The sequence below is a fragment of the Galleria mellonella genome, unplaced genomic scaffold, assembly GCF_026898425.1.
Source record: "Galleria mellonella isolate WM207_F2 unplaced genomic scaffold, CSIRO_AGI_GalMel_v1 utg99, whole genome shotgun sequence".
Lineage (NCBI taxonomy): Eukaryota > Metazoa > Arthropoda > Insecta > Lepidoptera > Pyralidae > Galleria > Galleria mellonella.
The window spans coordinates 2,176,481-2,200,241 of NW_026442184.1; the positions used below are offsets into that span (position 1 = coordinate 2,176,481).

The 23,761-nt window shown below is 34.8% G+C and overlaps 1 protein-coding gene across 1 annotated transcript in view; it reads right to left on the reverse strand.

Annotated features, from left to right (window-relative positions):
- Positions 1-20,289, reverse strand: part of LOC113509517 (sodium-dependent neutral amino acid transporter B(0)AT3) — a 34,075-nt gene extending 13,786 nt beyond the window's left edge. Inside the window, exon 1 of the mRNA XM_052902977.1 lies at positions 19,064-20,289. Coding sequence (XP_052758937.1) covers positions 19,064-19,753 — 690 coding nt within the window. The 5' untranslated portion in view covers positions 19,754-20,289. The remainder of the gene's footprint in view (positions 1-19,063) is intronic.
- Positions 20,290-23,761: the final 3,472 nt, after the last annotated feature.

Genomic DNA, 23,761 nt, shown 5'->3' on the forward strand with positions numbered 1-23,761 from the left:
AATCTTGCTGCCTGTGTAAATTATTGGTACTTACGCTATACGCTGGTAGGACACTAATAACTGATGATAGGTGAAAACGAGGGGGGAAAGGGATTGTCAATAACGATGAAAACTGCATTAAAATTCGTTGCATAATTTAAAAGATCTAAGCCTACAAACGGGGGAAGTAACTGTGCTTTATACCATGCAGAAAAGTAACGCGTCGCATCAACAAAAGAATGACGGGAAATTAATTTCCTAATGGAAAAAAGGGTTTTAAAAAGTCTTAAAGGAACAAGTGACAACAGAATTGCCCGAGTTTTAAACCATAAGAAACGACTTCTACTATAATTGATTGTGTTTAACAAAAATGTGTACTTAAAAACTAAAGCAATTAAAACCAAGTTAGGCAAAAAATTAATTAATCCGCCGACGGAAACCGAGAAACTTGCAAAGCGAAAGGAGAAAAATACTGAAATCCATTTGTAAAAGAGATTTACAAACATTAATTTAGCAACATCTGGCCGAGATACTTGCCAAGGAGATAGATATCAAAAGGGGCCGAACTAATACGCCATTCCAATTCTGACGCTGTCTGGATTGTATTTTTTTTACAAAATAGCCCCGATTACGAACAAATACACTACCATATGTGCTTAGATTATATAGATAGAGCATCGAGTCTTAAAAACGGGTTAACTTTTTATCAGCTAATTGTCAAATTAGCTAACTCGTTTTTTTAACAGTGCTCTATACACTTACGCGCACAATTTATCTTGACGTATCTATATTTAATTATTTAATAATATGAGTTTTTACGCATTTAAAAATGCAAACAAGACAAAATAAACATAGAAGTTATAAAAGAATCACTCGTAACTATTTATCACGGAAACTTGTATGAATAAGTTGACCCGCTTTTCTCGAAGAATTTGTATGGAGACACTCTATCTATGTATATAATCTAAGCGTATTTCTTTATATATATATATATATATATATATATATATATATATATATATATATATATATATATATATATATATATATATATATATATATTGTTCTGTTTTCTCCATAAACTTAATATTACGTGTTTTCCCCATCAATAGGGAAAGCAAAAGGACTATACCTATACAGCCATTGTCTTCAGTTAATTTCTAGTATTAATTTTTGGTGAATCTTAAAAACATTCAGTTAAAGATATGAAATCTTAAAATATTTAAATTAAATTTGTAATGTAGGTAGTATATTTATTGTATAATTAGTTATTCTATTTATGTATTTTATTTATTCTTTATTGTACAATAAAACTTTATAAAAGTGGCGAGCTTAATATGACATATATGCATTCTCTACAGCTATGTAATATCACTACATAGTATAAAACAAAGTCGCGGTCGCTGTCTATCCATTCTTATGTATGCTTAAATCTTTATAACTACGCAACGAATTTTGAAGCGGTTTTTTTAATAGATTTGATTCAAGAGGTTTATATGTATAGTACATGCATAATATAGTAGAGAAACACTGATAATTTTAGAGGTTTCTAATGTGATGTGATGTAATGTGCACCCGTGCGAAGCCGGGGCGAGTCGGTAGTCATAATATATATTAATAATTAATTTAGCTGTTTATTTGTACCTTATATATTAATAGTTTGTACAGCACTCGTGCACTTTAGATGGCCGCTAACGACATGCTTTCCCACTGTATTAGGTTGGCTGGAAAGATCTCTTTCAGAGATAAGCCACCCTTGCTCACAATATTTATAACTGTCTTATCTGTATGATTTACAAGTGCAATAAATATATATATATATATATAATTTAAAAATAAAGAGATTGTAAATAATTGTATAATACTCTCATTGCTAGCAATATATCCTATCAGATTGACCTTTGCATGATCCTCCCACAAAATCATCGAAATTAATTCGTCACGAAAGGATGACTGAGCTGACTTCATCCTTACCTATCATCACTCACTGTTACCCCGCCAACGTACGAGTTTACCAATAACGCAGGCGGGAACTCATTATCACCTATCAAAAAAACGTTGTTTTACAGATCATTTATCGAGACAAAAAAATAGAAATTACTCCCTCAAATTGGAGCAAATAATACCCATTTATTCTAATTATTGTTTGGTTGAAATTTCGAATCGTACGAACAGATGCTAATATGCTAATGCTAATGATTCGGCTTCACCCCACACAATTTTAATAAATAAGCGGAAAGGAAACATGTGTTTGTATAAAGATTTTCTCATTTAAGCTCAAACCGTATGAGAAACCTCATCCCCGAATTTTATAGGCTCGACTGACTGAGATTAGTGATGTACCGAGTTAACTCGAATACTCAATGTGTACTCAGATACTCGTGTACTCAGTACACAAAATTTAGATATACAACACTCGAATACAAAAATCGAGTACTTGCGGATATCGGATACTGTTTATGTCTCTTTCGTCATTTTATTATTTTCATTTTTTACCAAAGTAAATTTATTAAAAAACTATAGATTTATTTATCCTTATTCAAATTTAGCTTCAAAAATTAATAAAAAGACTACTCGAGTCTAATGAAGTTTTCGAATATCCAAAATCAAATACTACCACGTGCCACTAATATGAATCAATACTCGAGTACTTGCCTGAGACCTAAAACTCGAGTGAGTATTCGATTCTTTAAATGAATATTAAAATACTACAAAAAAAGAGCCATTCAGTACATCACTATATACAGACATTCGATTCTTTTTTATTTTTATCGAGTTACAAAATACATGCACAAGTGTCAATACCAGCACCAACAGTATATTCATATCAAACGCGCTGCGACTGATGTGCGAACAACACGTGACATTCGTTTGTTTAACACATCGCGGTTATTGGTTAACAGAGACTAACAGTCATTATAGTTAACAAATTAGGTATTGACGTTGTTTTTATTGATATTTCCTATATGAATAAAAACGATAGGCGGTCGTTACATCAACAAGATAAATTACTTTACAAAATAAGCCGCTATTAACGAGACTGTTTTTTGTCTCATATCAATGACGTGACCGCGCGGTTTGCACGAATATAAAAAATTCATTTATTTTCTCTACATTTATACCTAATTAAATTAGCTAATGTGATTTTTAGTACACGCTAATAACGCACAAAATACAATTTACAATTACTAAATTACCAAATATCTATATGATAAATATATATAGTAGTTTAAAGAGAAAAAAAAATTGATTGTTTGTATGTAATTCCTTGTTCTTAGCATTAGAAATATTCTAACAATAGAGATTTCACGTACGCGTTGACAACCTTGCAAGAACCATATTACGCCCTTATAATAATAATTTAATAATTTTTAAAGAACCCAATTCTGTAGTCTCTAGGTTAAGTTAGGTAAAAGTTAATTTATTATCGTATGGTATATTTTGCTTTTTTTATGCAATTTAGAATGGCAAATAAGCTGACGACCCACCTGATGGAAAGTGCTAACCGTCAGCTATAGACATGAGCAGTACGTTGCGTTGCTATTCCTGAGAACTCAGGTGTTATTCCTCTGTAACCTGTAAATTCATTGGTATAACCCACCCTTCAAACACAACCATGCAAACACAAGTGCTTCACGGTAGTAACAAGCAAACGACTTTGTACAAAGTCTCCCTCTGGTATCTAACTACTAATCTAACTTATCCAACCACCTATCCATATTCTTGAAAAACGTTCCATTTCATAAACATATTACGACTTGATATAACTATCTATTACCACAGATAATAATAGACACTATTTACGGTTAACCCTCAAAGCCTTAGATAGAGAATTAATCATATACAATCCACAGAACATAATCTACTTAGTGTTAATAATAGATTGAGTAAACCGTTCGGAATAGGGTCGCGATCGTCTTAATTTACGTGTATTGTCGTCGATTAACGATTCAGACGCATACATGTGATTTCATGTTAACGAATTAGTTATTATGTCGAAATTTATTGACAACGTGAATATCATTTTGAATAATTTTCAGAAAAGAATTATTATTACCCCACCGCTAACAATATGTGTGTATTTTAAGTCAAGCTCCACACAGTTCTTCCTAAAAATTTTATTTGAGTAGTTGATACCCTGTCAATCAATTGTATATAAAATTGTAACGTTTTCAGATAATTTAATGCAATAAACAGCAGAATCTACAATGCACAAACTTTTTATTGACAAAATGATTTCCATTTTTTTATTAATAAAAAAATTGGAAATGGCTGGAGAACAAGAATTAAAATTTATTTCTACAGCCAAATTCTAAAAAAAAAAAGTCTATTGAAACTAATTCTAAGTAAGAATTTCATTCTCCTTTCAAGCAACTTCGCCTTTTGTATCACTTCTTATTAAAATTTACTATATTTATTATTTCTAATTGATGCATTAGAGTGTAAATAAATAAACTTCAAAAAGGATGGAGGTTCTTAATTCGATTTATTTTATTTTTTGTTTATTTATTTATTTATTTATAGCAAAGCAACAGATTACAAATTAATACATTAATACAATAAATGTTACATAAAACAGCATCAAATTTGCACTCCAATAACTGCTCTGCGTAATATTCGGTATTATATAAACATTAAAAGAATAGCGACTATAAATTTAAAGTAACAAAATGGCGACCTTAATATAATATACATTGCAAGGATTGTTGGAAAATATCAAGGTCCTTGCATACGTTGTTATATTTTTTGCACATGCGGATAATTGGATTGTAATACGATACATTATTGTTATAAAAAATAATATATTTTTTGTATTATAACCGATTTTAAAAATTCTTTTTTATGTGAAAGGATATACTTACAAGATCGGTTTTGTTGTTTGATTTTTAAACCAAAATAACTGATTACACACAATTAAATTCGAATTATGGAAAAAAAAATATTATCACAGTTAAAGTCGAATTTTTGTGTGTACAAACTTTATTTATTGAAATGATTAAATATTAGAAATCTATAAACAAATTATTATATTCCATTTTTGATGACAATATGTTAACTTTATTTATGATCTGTTCTAATATTCCTAGTTTAGACACTAAAATATTAAATCACATGTTCACGTGATTATAAAAGTACTTACAAATTATCTAGATTTATTAATATTAACAAATAAGTAGTTTTCTTTTTTATTATTTTTATATAAACCATGAGACTAATTAAAAAAGAATATATCAGATATGGGAGAAAAACATATTCAGCTTAGAATGAATACGTAAAATATATTTTTTATTTTTATTTAATTCCGTTAAAATTGTTAATTTAATGTTAATTCAGTTATATAACTATAAAAATATAGAAAACTAATATAACGTTGATATTAAATTCTATATTGCCTTTTATTTGTCTTAAAACTGTCTATGATTAAGGTGCAACATAGGCTGATCAAGGTGCATCGACACTGCTGTACCTTAATTAAAATACTATTTTATATTAAAATAATAAAAAAAAATCTTAAAATACCTGTACTTTTATATATTTTGAATTCACTTTGTTGCTTTTTAAAATATAAATTATATGAATATAAATGTTTTAATGGAAAACGTATCAAGGTACAACATCTTTCCTTGTTATTTTCATAAATTAAAAAAAATATGTTCACAAAATTTTTGTGAAATTAATTTGTTGGAGAAAAGTAAAATAGGCTTGGAGAAATTTTTTTTTGCAAATTTTAATACTTGTAGACCATAGAGTGGTATATAAATATGCCAAATAAAGATAACAATATAGAAGGTTCTGTTAAGTGTGGGAGACGGCTGTTTTTTCGTTGTTTACATAGCTAAACGTAAACGACATCGTATCAATTTAGAAAAATTTGACTTAAAATCAAAAATAACATCTGACAATCCTGTTACTGTCTAATCTAAATTGTCGTAAAGCTTTCTAAAGAGGCACGTAGTAAGGAATGTCGGAGGAGATACGGAAAGTATGAAAGGCGTAGGAATGTAATTTGCCGGAATACGTAGTACATTTAGCACATAACTTTATAAAAAAAACTCAATGTGAACATCACAGACTCAAAAATGTCATTGTCATTCAAAATAAAGCACATGCTTATATTAGAACCTATTACAAATGCATGCAATCAAATTATGCACCAGCCAGTGACACATTGTGAAACATGCTGTAAAGTCAGTGATATTGGTTTTTTTTATGGGTGAAAATGGAATGGTAACCCTGCCTGCGCTAACGGGATACGCTGGCGGAGCACCAGAGAAGGGTGATAGATGAGAATGAAAATATGTCAGTTAGCCCATCATGACGAATTCATCAGGAGTTAACCATGATAGTTTCCAGGGGGAACCGCGAGAAGGTCGACCTGGTTGAGTATATTGCTAGCAATGGGATTCTTAGTCTCCATTACTTAATCCCTTTCCCCCCAGTGATATTGGTTAGGTGTATACATATTCACTTGAGCATAGAGTATCAGTATATAATAATAATCTATGGTAGAATTCTTTTTAAATTTGTGACACTTACTGTGATTAAAAAAAAAGTTTTGTTAAAATATATCTACCGTTGTTTAAAAAACAAAATCTTTTATATTTTCGTATATTAATTTAGTTAGTATTTTATAATATTTTAAACATATTTATGTATAAAAAAAATATATAATATAAATTTCATCTTGTACATTCGTTGTCATTTAAATAAAAATTGTGTTCCAATTTTTTAATAAGTCTTTCTTATAGGATTAAAAACTATAATCCAATTTATATTAGTGATTTTGATTAATTAATCAAAATCACTAATGTTAATTAACACAGAGCAGAACTAATTACATAGTGATTATAACAGTCTGGGCTTTCGCTGACATGCAGTAGGTAAATGAAAACTGTAAATTAATTGCATAATCATACTCATGGTTTTGTATGGTAGTTTGTAAGAGTCAGGAATTAATGCAGCCATTTTGGTAAACCATGATAAATTACTTGATTTATCTCGATGTTTCGACCAGGTGACAACGGAACGTTGTACTGTACGCATTATTGTATATATTTTTTTGTTACTTACAATAGCAAACAAGCTGACGACCCACCTGATGGAAAATGGTAACCATCGCTTAAAGACATGAGCAGTACCATGGACATAACAGAGTATACTGTTTCGCCCATGATATCTACTATGCGTTGTCATTCCTGAGCACTCAGGTGTTCTTCCTCTATACCCTGTAAATTCACTACCAAATCCCACCCTTCAAACCGAAACACAGCCATGCAAACACAACTGCTTCACGGTAGAAACACGAATGGGACAGAGATGGCCACGCAAACGACTTTTGGTAAGGTAAAAAAAAATATGACAGTAAATTTGCAGAGTACAGAGGCATAACACCTAGTCCTCAGGAATGACAACGCATGGAGGATATCATGGGCGAAACAGTACTCTGTAATATGCACGGTATTGCTCATGCCTATAGACGACGGTTACCACTTTCCATCAGGTGGACAGTCAGCTTATTTGCCATTCTAAGTTATATAAAAGTAAAAGTTTTATGAATAAGTGAGTATAAAATATTACGCCTCCGTACTACGTAACTTCAGGCGACTCCCTTTACCCGCACGACTTACGTTAAAGCCTTTGAAACTGGCATTATCCTCAATAGCATACACAACACGCGATACCGTAAACAGTAATCCACATCTCACAGTATTTGCCGCCAATCTTTCATATGTAGTGCTACAGATAATATAATGTTGTTCGAACCTATTGTATATTACACTTTCTTGTCCCTTTGTGATAAAGACTGGGGGCTCCGAGACGGCAGTCACGGAATGTCACATATAGTTTTCCACTACACAAAGCTTGGGACTGGCTAAAAATAAAGTTGGAAAAAATAAAGGAGAAAAAGCCGTATATAGTGACGCTTGGGACTCGATAGAGTAGATACAATTTAAGAAGAAATAAAAATCAATCATAAGAGATCGCATTGGATCTGTGGGGTAAAAATATTTTGTTACACAATATTTATTGGAACTTGTTATCGTGTTTTATTTTGGTTTGCGTATTAATCAATGTCAAATGTTAAAAAAAAAATATATAGATACGGTTCATTCGTGTCTATTTATACGACTGTATTTTCAACCGACTTCAAAAAGGAGGTATTCAATTCGATTGTATTTTTTTTTAAATATAAGTTTTTTGTATTTTATGCACGAAAAAATATTGCCCTAGGGATAGGACCTTTTATACCTTTATGTATATCTTTCAATATGCGCATATTGTATATGTTTCAATCTATATTTATGTTACTGTATTTCACTTGAATTATTCAATTGTCATTGTATATTTTTATTTTTCTGGTACAATAAAGAGTTAAATAAAAAAAAATCTTTATACCAATGGGGGGCTTAATACCATATAGCATTCTTTACCAGCTAACTTTAGGTAAGAATGAATAAAAAACAGTGGTAATGACGTGACATAATTTTCATTTGGCACCTCAGATAACTAACTTACAAGGTAATTATAAATAATATGCATATAAATAATACATAAACATTACTTTGTTGCTCTATATAAGCAACTAATTTGAATCAATTTCAATAACAAAATCTTATTGGGAAAAGTTACTTATAGGAAAAAAACGAGTATAAAAATACTTACCGTCTGGAAAATATTTTTAATTATTTCTTTTACTAATTAAACTGAATAGAATAAAAAAATAATGTAAATAATGTTGCTTATACAGAGCGTTTATTGTACTAATATATATATAATATATATATATATATATATATATATATATATATATATATATATATATATATATATATATATATATATATATATATATATATATATATATAAATATGCTGCGAAATTTTGTATAAACATATTATATGGAGACTGGAGAAGGATAAAGGCTACTTTTATCACGCTAAATCCAGCCTTTTTCAAAGTGAGCGATAATGCCCCCTTATGGGCGCTGATGGCCTAAAGAGGGAGGGGGGGGGGGGGTGGGGCGGTAAGAGACCCAGAAAAAAAAGGAGACATTGTGTAGAGGCTTGGAAGGTGATTTATAATTAAAGTAATAGTGGTTTTTAAGTAGGTGAAAAAATGGGAACGCTAAAAAATAATTTATTCTCAAAATGGGCAGTAGACAAAATAAGTTTGGGAACCCCTGCCGCCAAATAAACATATCCCGGTCACGCGGTCAAAGTCGCGAGTAAAAACTAGTACATTACAAGCGATGCTCCCAAACCCCTAAACCCATAAAACTCCCATCCTTTTTGCATGAGCGTTAACCGCCGCGTTATCGCTATTTCTGAAAGCTATCACGTTCTGTACGGGGTACGAAATGTCATTGTCACACAATCGAAAGCGATCCACCGGTCGATGGGGAACCGTGCCCCTGTTGATCGCTTCGAATTTAAACATAGATATACCATCACCATCCCCTTCTCATCAATACATATACCTAATAAAATCATAACTGGTCGCTGTCTTTACTTGAAAGATATATAAAAAAAAAAAAACTAGGGGGGCTTTATGAACGCAATAGAACCCAAAACAATGATTTTTAGAATTTTGTCTGTTTATCTGTATATCTGCACGTTTGTGTTCGCTAATCTCCGAAACGGTTTAACTGATTTGAATACGATTTTTATTAGTGCTTTGCTGTTTGCTCCACTTAACATTTAGTGTTTGTTTTATTTCAATCGGTTCATAAATAAAAAGGTTGTATCAATCTAAAGAAAAAATGGCGAAATATAGGCGGCAGCGTCCCTCTTAAAACATCTCCAAAGCCTAACTGCGGTTGCCAGTACGCCTGACAAGCGTGGCAACTACTAGCAAAACCCTCAAGGTGGGCCTTATGTTCAGCAGTGGACAGTTAAAAGCTGATATAACGATGACAATAGGTCGACAATGATTAGCCTAGTTGATATCTGTACAAATGGACTTAACAAATAATAATACTACACTACTATGAAAAATTTTGTTAGTTCTAAATATGGGAGGTGTTACATTATATATATATATATATATATATATATATATATATATATATATATATATATATATATATATATATATATATATATATATATATATAATGTATCACACCTCCCATACTTAGAACTAACAAAATTTTTCATCGTACCTCCCACCAAATTGATTATAATTATTCCTCTCCAAAGGTTGACTGGAAGAGATCGCTCTTAGCGATAAGGTCGCCCATTGTTTTCTCATTGTGATTATTTCTTATAATTATTTATATTTATAATAAGTTTACTATTGTAATCTTTTGAAGGAAACAGTAAAGAGTATCTATCTATCTACACATTTTGTCCTATTTAAAGACATGCAAAATATATGGAATTGATATATCGATATACAGTGTATTGGAGTATGCCAAATTTCGTTCCAAAGTTGAGCCATTAAAGCGCTAACTGATAACAAACAAACAAACAAATTCACATTCAATAATATTAATCTAAGTTTCCAACTAAATCACATTTCATATTTGTTTAATTGCATCCCATAATGTTGCAATTAATATCTAATGGCATAATATTATTATAGTGAGCTTTATGGACGCAGTTGGGCGCAGTGAGTAACATTCGGAGAGGTGACCTTAATCCATTTTTTATAACACAAATATTTATTTATTTAAACTCTAATGCATAGTGAAACTATGTACGTATGGTGAATTTTACACCGGACGGTGTTCTCTACCAGTCAAGCATGAAGCAAACCGAAAAATAAGTAGGCGGTGCATTATTGAATTGCGGAAATGTTTAAAGTAATACTTTATAAATTACCATGGGCATAACAGAGTGTACTGTTTCGCCCATGATACCCCCCATGCGTTGCCATTCCTGAGGACTCAGGTGTTATTCATCTGTACCCAGTAAATTCACGCCATATCCCACCCTTCAAACCGAAACATAGCCATGCAAACACAACTGCTTTACGATTGAAACACGAATGGGACAGAGGTACTCAAGCAATCGACTTTTGTACAAAGTCTTCCTCTGGTATAATTTAGTTCATAAATCATAATAACCATTTTCACCCATAAAAAAAACCATATAATTAGCGATTCTTAATATTGACACCGCGCAATGTATTTAAAATTTTACGATCCACACTACGCGTGATACGTACACTGCGCGCTCTTTGGCGCTTCTTCGTAGGTAGTTTACGTAAGGTTTTGAAGTCGGTATTTTCTCGTGTATAAAATGTGTAATAAAATACCTAATACGCGTAAAACTTTATTCCTTTCTGTAATATACAAACGGGTAAAAAACTAATTTCCATATTTATACAGTTTTAATCCTAGAATACAAGTAAAAGTTAAAGCAAAAGCCTGTAAGCGTGTACATACAAATAGAAGTTTGTTAGACTTTTATATTTTAGGTGGAGTTTTGGAAGGACGCTGCTGCCCATCGCTCGCCATCCCTTAGTCGCCTCTTACGACACCCAATAAAGGAAGGGGTGGCCTATTCTATGCCGGAATCACACGACCACACAGTACCCATACAAATGTAAAATTGTCTTGTACATAAACGAATTGAAAAATACCTGTTGAACTTCTCGCGGGTTCTTCTCAGCAGATGATAAACAATTGACCGTTTAAAAGAGCTCGCGAAACAAGTATATTTGAGTAAAGAATATTTCTATTCTACTCTATTACAGGTTAAACCGTGGGATACAGCTATCACCAAGTGTGACGTCTTGCAAATATGAAAAAAAAAATAGCAATATAAAACTCTTCCTTTTCAGTCGATCAATCCAATTTTATGACGTTGCGTTTCTTGTGAATGGGGCGTATCTATATCTTGAAAATAAATCAAACATAACGGCCATTTCCAGGCTCTCGGAAGTCTTTTGCTGCTAGAGTAACTTATATTTATCATTCTTCGAAGGTAAATTGAAATGTACGAAGTAAGCTTTACCTTTGTCTATGGACTACTAGGATTTTGTGCTTTGTTCTATGGAGTTACTGTGATTACCGAGCAGCTAACTATATGGGGGAGGGGGTAGGGAATGTTAGTAATGAGGACTACCAGTCCCATTGCTAGCAATATGCACTGCCAGGTCGACCTTCACATTGTTCCCCCTGGAAACCATTGTGGTTAATTCTTGTTGAATTCATCACAACGGGCTAACTGACCCGCTTCATCTTCACCTATCATCCCTTACTGGTGCCCCCGCCAAAATATGCCATTCCATTATTATCCATTAAAATAACTATGTGGGGAGGAGGGGAAGGAATTGTTAGTAATGAGACTTGACAAGCCCGTTACTAGTAATATATCTTGACAGATCGATTCGATTAATTCTTGTGGAATTCATCACAATGGGCTCACTGATCTGCTTTTATCCTCACCTATAATCTCTCACTGGTGCTACACACGGCCCATCCGGCATCCCTCCCCCTTAAATACGCCTATACCGCCATCGATGTAAAAAGGATATAATACCCATGCGAACTTACTACTAGGCATGGGTAATATGGATATCGATCCTATATCTATATATTAGGTTCCTCTTGATGTTGAAAGACGGCAAAAATGTCATCTCCCATTCCGATATCGCCCATATCGGTCGGATATCTATTTTCAAACATATTAAAAGTCTGTTATCCAATATTACTTTTTCGACAACAACCTTTTAATATTGGCCATGTGGTTCCAACAAAGAAAAGAAGGGGTAACCCCTTCTTTCCCTTGGATGTCGTAAGAACAGACTAAGGGAGAGCAAGGGATGGGCAACAGCGTCCCTCTTAAAACATCTCTAAAGCCTAAATGCGGTTGCTAATCCGTCTGCCAAGCTACTACTACTGCTGGCAAAAACCCCCCAAGGGAGAGGCTTATGTTCAGCAGTGAACAGTTAAAGGCTGATATGATGATGATGATGAGGCTTTTAATATATTCGTTATTGGACCAGCATATGTAATTAAAATATATATATATATATATTGCTATATATTATACACATATTCGCATATGGTCAGCTAAGCGGTTGCAGGTCGACCCATCAGGATCTTTTGTGCTTCCCCTACCTTATACCGTCATTTCATAGATCCTATGTGTTACTTTAACGATATCCCGCGATTTAAGATATCTATAGTCCTCTGACTCTGGATAAGCCGTTCCCAGTAGACCCATACGCATACTTGCCAACGAATCGCAATTGCACATCAAGTGTTCCATGGATTCCGATATCTCATCGCACAGTCTGCACAGTGTGTCCAACGATAGACCCATCTTGTATAGTATACTTACTGGCATATGTCCAGTTAGGGCACCCATAATGAGACTTGCTTGTTGTCTACCACCGCTGTAGATGAGTCTATCCCATCCCTTAGCATTTTCGTTTAAGAACTTTTTAGTATGTCTCAAACCTTTCAAAGTCCGCCATTCCTTTTCTGGTTTTTTCCCCATATACTCCTCAAGGGCAGAGTTAACAACACTTGATGCAAGTACAACATATGGTTCAAGATCTATAATTTTTGATCCTCGTCCCCTTCTCGCCAACTCATCGGCCCTTTCATTACCTTTAATCCCTTTATGTCCAGGGACCCATACCAAACTAACCCTATTATGCCTACCCAAATTATTTAGATTTTGAATAACATTTAAAGTTAACCATGAATTCACCCTTGTTCACGCACCTACTTACTACCAAATATATAGCAAGGGTGGATCTATTTCTGAGATCAATTCCATCCAACCAAATGCAGTGGTAAAGGATGTAATAACTACCGGAATGCGATCTACTATATAGTACGAGAGGCGCCGAAATATAGTGGGCGATATGTGAGTGACGTGCCCTCATGATATAAATCATGCATGTGAAAAGCGTAGGAAGACGTAAAACTTTCCTACGTATTAAATCACTGTCTGCGTCTAAACTTTGTAGATGCTTCTTCTATTTTTGAATTACTGCTAACTTGGAAATGTTTGCTGTTATGTATCAGGCTGTTACAGTTTGGGTGGAAGGAATTGTTAGTGATATGAATTACCAATCCCATTGCTAGCAATATACCCTATCAGGTTTCTTTTTTATACAACTTAGAATGGCAAACAAGCTGACGGCCCACCTGATGAAAAGTGGTAACCGTCGCCTATAGACATGAGCAGTACCATGAACATAACAAAGTATACTGTTTCGCCCATGACACCCCCCATGCATTGCCATTCCTGAGGACTCAGGTGTTATTCCTCTGTACCCTGTAAATTCACGCCATATCCCACCCTTCAAACCGAAACACAGCCATGCAAACACAACTGCTTTACGGTTGAAACACGAATGGGACAGAGGTACCCAAGCAATCGACTTTTGTACAAAGTCTCCTTCTGGTAAACCTCCACGTGGTTCTCCCTAGAAATCATCGTGCTGAATATCTGATCTATTCATCACGATGGCCTAACTGACCTGCTTTTTCATTCTCACCTATCACCCCTCACTGGTGCCCCGCCAGCGTATACCGTTAGCACAGATGGGGTTACCATTCCATTATTATCTATTAAAAAAGCAAGTTGTTACTTATACCAATAGTAGAGTTCTTTATACTCTGCTTATACTGTGATATTCATTAAATTGGCTATTAACTGTCCGCTAAATAAAGGCCTCCCCCATAAGAGTAGGTTTTTCTAGTAATTGCCATGCTTGATACGTGAGTTGGCAACCGTAGTTCATCATCATAATACCAGCCTTTAACTGTCCACTGCTGATCATAAGCCTCTTTCTTGGGGGATTTTGCCAATAGTTGCTATGCTTGGCAAGCGAATTGATAACCGCAGTCAAATTTTAAAGATGTTTTAAGAGGGACATTGCTGCCCATCTCTCACTCTCCCTTAGTCGGTTCTTACGACACACGAGAAAGGAAGGGGGGGCCGATTCTATGCCGGGACCACACGGTCAACCGTAGTTAGGCTTTGATACTGTTTTAAGAAGAACGCTGCTGCCTATCCCTTCACAATTAAGTTCGCTGAGTCGCCTCATACGACAACCAAGGGCAAGGTGGAAGTATTTAGGGGACCTAGGTGACCCGTACCTACCGGGGAGAAAGGGATTGTTAGTAAAGGGGTCTAATGAACCCATTGCTAGCAATACATCCTATCAGATCGACCTCCACGTGGTTCCTCCAGGAAACGATCGTGAACAATTCTTGTAAAATTCGTCACGATGGACTAACAGACCTACTTCATCCTCATCTATCATCTCTCACTGGTGCCCCGCCGGGGTATACCGAAAGCGTGGACGGGATTACCATTTCATTATCACCCATTAAAAAAAAAAGACCCATACCTACCCCAATAGTGTCTCGTGCCCATCTCCAGTACCAGTAGCAGAACTTTCAACTATAGACAAAGACACGCCTGAACACCAATAACCATGGTGCCTACGCCATAAATTAAATTGTATTTTCCACACGTAGATTGAAACATACTTGGAAAAGTCTGCTTTATTTTATTAACAGTCGGTTAATATCATTTCATAACAGCTGGTGAGCAATTCAAAGGCACATTTGGCTGTTCGCGGCGGCTTGTTGTTGCTGACATTGATTTATGGTTATGGGAATCGGCAATGGTGAAGCATGAAATGTAATAAAATCCTATCGAATTAATAGTATATTTTGCGTTGGACGAGAGCAATTAGAATTATTTTGTAATTGCTTTAATTAATTAATAATCGTGATTTATATTCTAATTATAATTGAAGGGGTGGCCCATTCCATGTCCCGGCATAGAATGGCCCATCTCTTCCTTTCCTATTGATGTCGTAGTTGATGATAACTTAATATTAAAGGACGAGGAAGAAGAGGGACCTTAAAGATCGAGGGATGGGCAGCAGCGTCCCTCTTAAAACACCATCAAAGCCTAACTGCAGTAGTAAAATCCCACTTATGGGGGAAGACTATGAATGATGACTTTATTTGCTTGAATGCTAGTTATTAAATTAGAAATATTTATTGTTAAAAAAGACTATGTTAAGCAGTCGTAACGATAATTACTAACATATATAGAAAATACCTATCACAAAACGAGGGAAAGAAATAGTTATTATTGGAGGTATTTAGACCCCTAGAAGGCTGGGGGGAAAGGGATTGTTAGCAATGGAGTTTGACAACCCCATTGCTCGCAATATGCCCTATTAGGTCGACCTCCTAGTTAACGCGGTATTTCCAGTTTTGTGTGTGTTATATATATGTGGTATGTATTTATGCGTATATATGTAATGTATGTATATATATTTATATGTGTATGTGTATGTATATATATTTAATGTGTTGTGTTGTATATATATGTAATCGTTACGTATATGACTATGCTGTCATAAATATTATTTTTTACAAATGTAACTGACCTAACGCGCCACCTACCTACTTATGCTTTCATCCTCACTACACTATACGTATTGAAAATTGTTTTAACAAATCATGATGAACAATTCTTGTTGAAATCGTTACGATGGGCTAACTGACCTGCTTCATCCTCACCTATCATCCCTCACTGGTGCCCGGCCGGTGTATACCGATAGCGCAGGTGGAGTACCATTCCATTATCATCCATTAAAAAAAATACTCTTGAAGATATCCTATCAGACCGACCTCCACGTGGTTCTCCCTGGAAACCATCGTGGTTAATTCTTTTTAAATTTATCACGATGAGCCAACTGATCTAGTTTCATCCTCACTGATCGTCTACCACCACAGAGGCAGTGTACATCACCGGTGTAGGGCTACCATTCCATTTTCAGCGATCAACAAAAAAAATCACAAAATAAACTGCCTTCCTGTTACGAATCAAATCAAGTAAATATATTACAACGGTAAGTTCACATTGAAGACAATATAAAATACCTACTATACACACCATAGAGAAATCCTAAATAAATCAACATCACCCGTCTGACCTTTTCCCGTTATTTGCGGTCGGCACCACGTATTTTTTCAGTCCATTCTGAACTCCGTCATACTCGTATCGCTTGTTACGTCAAAAACGTTGATATTATCTTTCACACCATTCATGTAGATAGATAGATAGATACTAGTGTCCGACCGAAACAGGTTTTACAGCCGAAACCGAAACCGAACTATCGGCCTTTGTCTCAGTTTTGCCCGAAACCGAAACTTACTGAAACATATTTAAAATTTCTCCTCTATACTGAAATCTAGTGTATTTTTACACAATTATTTACACAAACACACAGATAGTTCAAGGGTAATAATAAACACTAATTAAAGTATGTAACAAATATGTCATATGATATATATTTATATGTAAAAACATGTTAAAATTATGACTTACTCTTGGAAGTAAACTTTAAAAAAAGCAACTTTCAGTTAGACACACACACAACACAAACACACACAAAGTTTCGGCGCGGCCAATTTTTGGCCGAAACCGAAACTAAGGCCGAAAGCAGAATTTCTGGCCGAAACTAGCCAAAACCAAAAGTTCGGTCGGACACTAATAGATACTCTTTATTGTATCCTCCAAAAGATTACAGTAGTAAACTTACTTGTATTATAAATATAAACAATTCATACTATTGTTTTTCTATAAATGTTTTTAAAGTTATTGATTAAATACATACTGTTGTGTATATTAAAAAATGTACCCAATAAAGTAGATATGGGAACTCAACATAAAGTATTTTTCATTAGTATTTCTTATTTATTTTTCATTATATTTACCAACTAAGAAAGTTTAACAGTTTCACAATTCGCTGCCTTAGGGACCACAATACTATATAAAACATAATAAAACTCTGTTATTGGACACTTTTTAAATAATTTATTGCCACTCTGCGAAACTTGACAAGTTTACAAGTCAATATGTCCAACTCCGGATATTGGTTCATGACACCGTTGAGAAAAATCAATGCTAGTGAAAAAGGCGTCTGTTTTCTAGGTCTATTCTTCACAAGGGAACATGGAAAAAGTCCTTTTTTATGTATAAAATATATGTGTGCGTGCGTGCGTGCGTGCGTGTGTGTGCGTGCGTGTGTGTGTGTGTGTGCGTGTGTGTGTGTGTGTTATACGGAAATCGAAACGATCATTAAAATGACCTTGCTCTTAAGCTGGTCTTATCATCATCATGATATCAGCCTTTAACTGCCCTCTGCTGAACATAAGCCTCCCCCTTGCGGATTTTTGCCAGTAGTTGCTATGCTTGACAGGCGGATCGACAACCGTAGCTAGGTTTTAGAGATATATTAAGAGAATCGCTTTTGCCAATCCCTCGCCTTCCTTAATCGCCTCTTACGTCAATGGAACCCACGGGAATGGAAGAGAATAGGCTACCTATTCTATTTCGGGACCACTTGGCCACGCCAAGCTAATCTTATAGCGATCAAGATAAAAATACCAAACGATCTAAGAACCAAGTGAATAAAATATTAATTTAAGAAAAACAAAACAGTATGTTCTCATAGTTTGTATTCATTACGACTAGCTCTATCCCGCGGTTGCACCTATTGTTGTATTATGATATTGAATAGCCTATGACCTTCCTCAAGAAATAAACTATCAAGAGCAAAAAGAAGTTTTCAAATCCGACCGGTAGTCTTAGAGATTAATGCATTCAAACAAACACTTCCATTTTGTATATTATTAGCTTTTCCGCATGGCTTTACTCGCTTTAATATTAATTTTGTTTAACAATTCTGGTCGTTGGTATAGGCAGTAATGAAATAGTTACAAGAAGGAACCCACATCCTTTACGGAATAATTAGAGAAAAAATAAATATGTATACTTTAATTGCGAATTGTAAACAATAATTCTGTAAAGTTTGAAGGAAATCGGATGACGCAATAAAAAGTTTTATACAAAAATTGCTCCCCCATCACCCCACCCCCTATAAGTTTCTCCCAAGAAAAAGTAGCCTAACATCTCCAGGGATTTGTCTATCTCCATACCAAAATTGATCATAATCGATTCAACGCTTTAGGTGTGAAAGCGTAACAAACAAACAAACTCACTTATCCCATATTATAATATTAGTAAGGACAGATTAACCCGCATTGTTGTAGCGACTTTTTCGAAACGAATTACGTAATACTTACAGCGCATTCCGGTTCTGTGGTGTATGATCCGTTGCTAAAGTATTTCTTCGGGCATTCGGACCACGGCAGCTCGGCTTGGAAGCTCTGCGCGAAGTAGAACAGACACCAGGCTATGATCGAGTTATAGTACAGGGCAACGTTGAAGGACACTACCGCTGAACTAATTCCAATACCTCCCAAATAAGGAGACACTTGATGCCAGACTCCGATTGCGCCCTTCCTCAATCTTTGTCCGATCGCCAACTCCAAATAAAATATAGGTATCCCCTCAATTGCCAACATCACAAAATAAGGTATAAGAAACGCCCCTCCCCCATTTTTCTGGGCTAAGTAAGGGAACCTCCACACGTTGCCCAAACCTACAGCATAACCGACTGTGGCTAAAAGAAAAGTCAATTTGCTGTCCCAAGACTCCCTCTCTCCCTCGCCACCTTCAGGCTTAATACCCGCCCTTTCCTCTGCAGAACTGGCTTTGCTTGTTGGCGTTTCGGACGATCGTCTATTCGGGCTAGTATCCTCGAATGCCTCATTAGTAGCCCCGTACATTACGTGTGTGCGATGAGATGGATGTCCATTCTCCATTGTTACCAGTCGCCCACGCAATTCTTTCATCTCCATTCGGTCAACGGATCTTTGGGCATAAAGGTCCCTTGAACTCTGACGCCTCATCAAATGTGCTGTGTTCGCCATTGTGCCGTTATTTAATCTACTTTATTGTCTAATTTTATCTACTTTAATTATTGTCGTAACGCTCTCTTTATTGTCATTTTATATCATAATGAATCCCTCAATTATATTGTTTTACAACGACATTGTTCTCACTGTCGTGGCACATAATAGACAACAAAAAATAGCATGTGAAAGTTATGATCGCCTTTATTGTACCAGACCTCGTTGGTGGTATGTGTATTGATTCGTGAAAGGACATTTTTATAATCAAACAATTATTTAGAGGAATCATTCACTTATTACCGATTTGTGTCACATCACTCAATGTTGGAAGTCACTAGTTTCTATTTAACATTTTTTTTTTTTTATTATTATATATATTTTTTTATTTTGAGCGATAGCCGAATGGCGGCCGACGCGTTTGCCGGACGTCACTGGCGGGAAAGCTACGGGGTGAGGCGGCTTTGCGATGTGGTACGCATGCGTAACAAAAGACCCCTCTCTCGTAAACCGTCCTACACCCAACATGCTTTTCGGAGAAATAAGAATTAAAATTTCGATTAATAATGAATTAGCAAAAATTCGGTTTAACGTGACCGTTCTATTTCAGATTACTTACGAATTCTGTCTATCAAAATCAATACAGGTATTTCATTAATTGAGCTACGTGGTAACTATCTATTAGTAATTTCGAGAAATATATGCATAAATAGATGAGACTGTTCCTTACTTTGTAGAGATTTGTATAATCTAAGCTTCTAATCAAGGATAATGACTCTAATCTATTTCTAACTAGGGTAGCTGGTCGATATCTCTCGGAACCTTTATGTTTACAACAAACATCATCACTCAGATATAAGTAGAATGTTAGTGAAGTGAATATTATTGTTTAGACACTTTATACGACACCGCGACAGTGGGGACCGCGTGTAGGTCTACCTAACCGTGTGTATTGCTTACAATGGATTACTAATAATCATTGTCTCATGTAATTTGACATTCGCTTTACTAATGGCATGACAATTTCAATTTGTATTATAAAGATTCTTGTCCACTACATCGTACGCGTTTTTATGCTTATTTTACCCTTCGTACATTTTTTTTATGCAACTTAGAATAGCAAACAAGCTGACGGCCCACCTGATGGACAATGGTTACCGTCACCTATAGACATGAGCAATACCATGGACATAACGGAGTATACTGTTTCGTTCATGACACCCCACCCCCCATGAGTTGTCATTTCTGAGGACTCAGGTGTTATACCTCTGTACCTTGTAAATTCACTGCCATATCCCACCCTTCGAACCGAAATACAGCCAAGCAAACACAACTGCTCCACGGTAGAAACACGAAAGGAACAGAAGTGCCTAAGCAAACAACCTTTGTACAAAGTCTCCCTCTGGTAAATTCAGAAGTAAAAAAATAAAAATGCCATATGAAAATGGTATAATACGTCAAATTTTAAGTTAACACCTTCAAGAACGCAACTGTTGGACCCCAATCTAATCTGGTGCAGAAATTTTTGCGTGATGCCGGAATAAACATACAGACGAAATATCTAAAAATTGGGGGTAAAGGGGTTGTTAGTAATGGAGGAGTTAGAATATACCCAACCAGGTCGACCTCCTCGCGGTTCACCCTGGAAACTATCACGGTTAATTCCTGATGAATTCATCATGATCGGCTAACTGGCCTGTTTTCATTCTCATCTATCACCCTTCACTGGTGCTCCTCAAGCGTGTCCCGTTAGCGCAGGCGGAGTTACCATACCATTTTCACCCATAAAAAAATATCTAAATTTTTTTTTTATTCTATTGCACTTATCTTATTAGTTTTTAAGATTATTTTTCTCTGGCCCCTTGAAAAATGTATATAATACCTATTACCTTCTTACTTTCATTACTGTCACAGACATACATAAGGGGATGGCTAGTGAGCCATGCCCACCACAGAAATGTGTGGTGTACACTCCAAAAATACGAGTGAAGCTTTATTCATGGGCAAATACACGTCTAAAAGTGTATATGGTGGGTGAGTTTAAGTAGAAGTATGGATGGTTTTTTTAATGGCTGATAATGGAATGGTAACCCTACCCGCGCTATCGGTATACACCGGCGGGGCACCAGTGAAGGATGATAGGTGAGGATGAAGCAGGCCAGTTAGCCCATCGTGACGAATTCAATAAGAAGTGTTCACGATGGTTTCCAGGGGGAACCACGTGGAGGTCGACCTAATAGGGCATATAGCTAACAATGGGACTATCAAACTCCATTGCTAACAACCCCTTTCCCCCCAAGTATGGGTGGTTCGCCTTGTATGAACCGGCATAGAATGGGCCGCTTCTGTCTTTCTCGTAGGTGTCGTAAGAGGCGACTAAGGGAGGGCGAGAGATAGGCAACAGCGTCTCCCTTAAACGTCATAAACGGACATAAACGTCCAACTGTGGACAGTTAACGGCTAAAATAATAATAATAAAAATGCACATTAAAGCGTTATACCTCTTATACATTGCCCTTCGAGAAAATGAAAGTTATACCTTTCTAAAAGATAGGAATAGAGATAGGAAAATAGTTTAATACCAAACCCACATTTAAACGTCTGGGACCTTCATCGTCTTCCTACCCTTATCCCAATTATTATTTGGGGTCGGCGTAATATGTTTTTATATATATATTACAAAAACATTTGGCTTATAGTTTTACGACCGGCCGCCTGGCTAAACGTCTGGGACTTTAATGAACAATATTTTTTATTTTGCCACGCGCCAACTGGTTTGAAACATTTAATTCAGATTTTTTATATATATATATATATATATATATATATATATATATATATATATATATATATATATATATATATATATATATATATATATATATATATATATATATATATATATATATATATATATATATATATATATATATATATATATATATATATACAAAATATAAAATGATATAGATATTAAAAATATAAATTTTTTACCTAATATAATTTTATCATACATCAACGCCAATGCCGTTCAATCATCTCAAAATTAATATACGAATAAACTTTATCAATTACAAAAAGAATTGTAAAAATTGGCGACGTAATTGTACAACATTGCTAAAATTTAATAACTATCGGTCGTAAATAAATTGAAAAAAAAAATAATAGCAATTAAAAAAAAATCTGACACACTGACAAACCCTCATCAATCTCCTTTTGAAAGTCGCATAAAAAAATAAATCTTGTCTAAATTTGCATAATTGGCATTATGATGCACAAGAAAAATCCTTGTGTAGCTCCGTCCCATTCGTACTTCATTTTAATTTATTCATAATAATATTAAATTATGTTGAATATTTTTTTTTATATATTTTAACTTATAAAATAATAAAGGAATTTACACAGATAAAATATAAGGGAATGAAATAATAATTGTCTAAAAATTATATTTCATATTTCAACTACCAGGCAATCATGTTCGCATGACGATTTCTGTTTAGTATGTAAATATAGTACCACTAATTAGTAAGTACCTCTGATATCATAAAGAGACTTCCGTCTAAACCCTCATCCAATTTTCTTTTTTTTAATGACGGTTTATATTCACTTATATACTTCATCCGAGCAGTAAATATTATCTACTATTCTTATTTTCGCGTATAATATAATACCTTTTACATATGTACAAGTATATTTCTCATTTATATATAATACCAGAGGGAGACTTTGTACAAAAGTCGATTGCTTGGGTACCTCTATCCCATTCGGGAAGCAGTTGTGTTTGCATGGCTGTGTTTCGGTTCGAAGGGTGGGATATGGCGTGAATTTACTGGGTACAGAGGAATTACACCTGAGTCCTCAGGAATGGCAACGCATGGGGGGTATCATGGGCGAAACAGTATACTCTGTTATGTCCATGGTACTGCTCATGTCTATAGGCGACGGTTACCACTTTCCATCAGGTGGGCCGTCAGCTTGTTTGCCAATCTAAGAAGTATAAAAAAAATAAAAAATAAATATTTATTTGAG